The sequence below is a fragment of the Arachis ipaensis genome, chromosome B02 (genome assembly GCF_000816755.2).
Source record: "Arachis ipaensis cultivar K30076 chromosome B02, Araip1.1, whole genome shotgun sequence".
Classification (NCBI taxonomy): Eukaryota; Viridiplantae; Streptophyta; class Magnoliopsida; order Fabales; family Fabaceae; genus Arachis; species Arachis ipaensis.
In genome coordinates, this window is record NC_029786.2 from 107168065 (window position 1) to 107172753 (window position 4689).

Here is a 4689-nt window from a genome sequence, read left to right on the forward strand (position 1 = left end):
CCGCTGTATATATAATAGAGTAAAGGACAAATCCGTCCCTAACCTTTTTTTTTTGCAGACATTTTCGTCCCCGAAGATTGGAAAATACTTTAATGTCCCTGACCCTCCGAAAAAGTGGACATATTTATCCCTCTGTTGGAGTCGCTCCGTTTGCCCTGACGGAAAACGGTGACGTGGCTCCCGTGGCGCTGACCTGGTCGTTACGGATTACCACGTTGGATGGGCTTTTGAAAAGAGGACATATTAGTCCCCAGGGACCAAAACGTCGCCGTTTCTCCCTCACCCCCAATCTATGAAATCCTGTGAGCCCTAATCCTTCAAATGCAGTGTGAAAGTGAAGCGGATGAAGGAAGAAAAGGAGCATTGCGACTCATGGCATCCGACGGAGGTCGGCCCCAAGTCCGACGGCCAGACCATCGAGTGGCTCCTCCGCCAGGCTGAGCCCTCAATCATCGCCGCTACCAGAACCAGAACCACTCCCGCCAGCTTCTCCTCCATTTCCGTCTCCGTACGCGGCGGTGCTGGCTCTCTCTCTTCTCCTTCCTCAACCTCCGCAGCGTCTTCGCTCGACCACAAGCCCTTGCTGGCTCTCACTCCCTTCATACTCGGCAAGCGCATATGTACCGACGACGACGCTTCCGCTAAGGACGACGGCGTCTCCGTAGGGTCCTTAGTGGGCCCCAGAGCTCCCGCGGGGCTCTGGGCCCTCCCGGCCAGGCCCGATTTTGGTCAAATTTGGAGTTTCGCAGCGGCTGCTCCTCCGCTGGAGATGGTTGTGCAGTCGGCGGCGGTGTCGGTGTCTCAACAGCAACAAGCTTCTTTGTTCGTTCACCATCGGCATCAGCAGCAACAACAAGCCATGGGAGAAGCTTCGGCGGCGAGGTTGGGAAATTACCTTCCTGGACATCTGAATTTGCTGGCTTCTAAGTTGGGAGGGCCCGAAAAATTTTAGGTTTAGGGCTCTTTTGTTTTTAGTTTTTTGAGTGGAGAAGTCCATGATATCAATTAGGATTTGTTTTAAGTTATTTATTATGATGATGATGAATTGCTGCAGATTGAGGCTGGAAGCGGTTTTCAGGATCTTGATCATCAGTGTTTGCTGTGTGCAAGTGCAAATGCAGCTTGAAAATTCATAATGCTGGTTGTGATTAAAAGAAAGCAAAGTTCTCCAAGTTGGAGAGACTAATAAGCTTTGTAATGATAATGGATTGCATTATTGGTTGCTTGGTTTTTGAGTTTTTCACTTACTCTCGTCCATCATGTCCTAAATCCTAATAGAGTGTACAAGTTTGGTTGTTGTTGCAGCCAGCTCAAGTGCAATTACTAGTAGATTTAGTGTTAATGGTGGTCAAACTCAACTCAACTTTGCTTCCAATTTGTTGAAGTACACAACTCAACACAACACACCATACTACATTCCAATACCTGTGAAAGAATTCATGTGTTGTTCTTGTTAATCATATGGGTTTTGGCACAGCTTGATAGATGGTGAGTGGTGTGGTGAGTAGTCAATGCTATCCTCTCTTTCAATCTCTCTATTTCTTTCACTTTCACATGTGTTGTTCTTGTTAATGATATGTTCTTGTTCATCATGATGTTGTTTTCTGAGGTCATTATAGTGTGGGTGAAAGACCAGTGTTTTCTGAGGTTACCGGATTTCATAGATTGGGGGTGGGGTAAAAACGGCGACGTTTTGGTCCCTGAAGACTAATATGTCCTCTTTTCAAAAGCCCATCCAACGTGGCAGTCCGTAACGGCCAGGTCAGCGCCACGGGAGCCACGTCACTGTTTTCCATCAGGGCAAACGGAACGACTCTAACGGAGGGATAAATATGTCCACTTTTTCGGAGGGTCAGGGACATTAAAGTATTTTCCAATCTTCGGGGACGAAAATGTCCGCAAAAAAAAAGGTCAGGAATGGATTTGTCCTTTACTCTATGTAATATATATAATTTTAATATATAATATGTATAATATATGTAAAATAATTAGTAAATAATTAATAATATTGTATCATATTTAAATTTTTATTTTAATTTATGTTATGTATGTAATGATAGTTATATAAATTTTGAAATTATATAAATGTTCCCGATGGCAAACATTTTACTGTTTGTGGTGATGTGCAATAATTCAAAAATAGAAAGTGTGTTGAGCAAATATGGATACTTGTGTACCACATCTTTGTGCAGACAAAGAGTAGGACTCCAGAAAAGAATTTATGTACTTAGAGAATTATTAACTTGAAAAGAGAGTTAAGTACATAAATTCTTTTCTGGAGTCCTACTCTTTGTCTGCACAAAGATGTGGTACACAAGTATCCATATTTGCTCAACACACTTTCTATTTTTGAATTATTTCACATCACCACAAACAGTAAAATGTTTGCCATCGGGAACATTTATATCAACAAGAGAAGGCAAATGAAAGGAATAAGAATTTAATTAGAATAGAAAGAAGGCACTCACCATGAATGAAAGAAGCCCTGTGAGTATACTGCATTCGTAAATTAAAAAGTTCAGTATAGACCATTAGAAAGCTGTATAGAAAACTAACCAACATCTACAACTACTCTCAGATACAGGTTACTTGTGTAAAAGCATATAACCACAATCCAAAAGTTAAATGAATAGATTAAAAAACAAATCACATAATGAAACATCATAACTAAAATCAATCTGACCTTGAAACAGACCACATAGGATTCCAACTTTCAAGATGAACTGCAGGAGCAGGAGCAGCAAAACACAGAAATATTAAATAAAAATCAGTATCCCATAATATTAACTGACTTACAATCACTGAACCAGCAATAAAACAACAACTAGCAACAATGAAATCAATGATCAGTGACAAGTAAAACAATAAAACAAATAAAACAAAAAATTTCCCTAAACAATAAAAAACAAATAAAACAATAACAAGTTAACAACAACCAGCAACAATGAATTCAATGATTATTGAACAGTAATCAGTCAAATTACTTAATTACAATGAATCAATGATCAGTGAACCAGCAATAAAAAAATTTTCCCTAAACTGAACAATAAACTGGAAAGGTTCGGCAAAAACTGAACAATAAATCAATAATAGCAATACCAAATTACCAACAATAAAATGAACAATAAACAGCAACCAGAATTCCAGCAACAATACCAACAATAAAATAATTCATCAAGTTATAAACTATAAGGAATTAAACAGCAATAAATAGCAACCATAAACAGCAATAAACACTAAACAGCAACCACCAGTAAACAGCAAATGGTTCATATTGACTCGGGCTCCATATTGACAGTAAACAACCACCAATAAACAACCAGTAAACAGCAATAAACAGCAAATTACCTGAATCGGTGGCTCGGGCTCCATGTTGACTTGGGAGGAAGGCTGACTGGGAGACTCGGAGGTGCTGCCGTGCTGGGAGTGGGTTGAACTGATGATAGTGGCGCTGAGTGGGAGAACCCAGAAACACTGCTGGCGCTGGGTGGTGGCGTCTCAATGGCGACGGCGTGGTGCTGTGCGTGGGCGACGGCGTCGTGCTGTGGGTGGCGTCTCCGCGAAGAGGAAGGCTTCGGCGTCGTGCTGTGGGTGGCGACGGCGTCGTGCTTTGGCGATTTGGAGAAGAGAGAGCGAGAGCGGCTGGGATTTGGAGAAGAGAGAGCGAGAGCGACTGGGATTGGCGAGAGCGAGAGCGACTGATGATAGAGACTAGAGAGTAGAGAGCGCAGCCGCAGGTTAGGGATTGGGGATTTGGGGGGTTAGGGTCAGGGACGGCTGGGGGGGCGCTCTCACACTCGCGCAGCAACCTTTGCTCGTTTGGGGGGTGGGGTTAGGCATTTTTATGGTTTTTTCGAACCGGTTTTTTTTCGAACCGGTTCGGTTCGGTTCGGTTAGGGTTTTGAGAATAAAAACCGAAAACCGAACCGAACCGCACAAAAAACAGCAAAATGAGTTTTTTTCGGTTTTTTTGGTTTTCGGTTAATTTAATTCTCGGTTTTTTCGGTTCGGTTTGGCGGTTTAGTTCGGTCTGGATCGGTTTTGAACACCCCTAGTGGATTGTGTATTTGTGTTGTTACAGTAATGCTATTCAATGAATTAGTTTGGTTCTGTTCTTTCTAATTTGTTCTTGCAACTTTGGTAATTTATAATAGTATTGTATTTATTTTGAATTGATTGAAAAAACCGAACAAACCGAACCAAACCAAACCAATTTTAATTGGTTTGGTTTGGTTCGGATGGCTTCGACAAAAAAACCGAACCAAACCGAACCGCAGTTTAATTAAACGATCGGATCGGATGACATTTCTCTTAAAAACCGAACCAAACCGCACCGCGAACACCCCTAGCAGATAGGGACGGGACGGGTACCCACAAGACGGGTTAGGGTTCAACATTTTACTACCCGCAGATAAAAGCGGAGCGAGATTTATGCAGGTTGTTGTATAGCGGGACGGAGTCGGGTAGAATAAAAACTCGCCCCGTTGCCACCCCTAGAAATAATCTCTTCTTATATTAAAGTCTTCGGTTAAAATGTAACCTTATATATTGCTCTTTAACTTCTTCAGTTGGCCTATAAAAAAGGTTGTTGATGTAGTTCAAAACTCCCTTAAAGTTTTCGTTTTATTAATAAATAATAGTAAAATAAAACAATTTTAGTTAACAATAAGTTACGGATTATAATATCCC

General features: G+C 41.6%; 1 protein-coding gene and 1 long non-coding RNA gene across 2 annotated transcripts; one reads left to right on the forward strand and one right to left on the reverse strand.

Moving 5' to 3' along the window:
• LOC107628048 (transcription factor TCP7-like) lies at positions 329-952 on the forward strand. The gene has a single exon (XM_021117113.1). The coding sequence runs from the start codon at positions 344-346 to the stop codon at positions 950-952; it is 609 nt and encodes a 202-aa protein (XP_020972772.1). The 5' UTR covers positions 329-343.
• LOC107628604 lies at positions 2422-3884 on the reverse strand. The gene is made up of 3 exons (XR_001617843.2): positions 3349-3884; positions 2684-2723; positions 2422-2496 (listed from the first exon to the last, which is right to left on the reverse strand). It is a non-coding gene; the product is annotated as an uncharacterized LOC107628604 (long non-coding RNA).

Coding starts and splice junctions, on each gene's coding strand:
- LOC107628048 (XM_021117113.1), top strand. CDS start 344: ATGAAGGAAGAAAAGGAGCATTGCGACTCATGGCATCCGACGGAGGTC.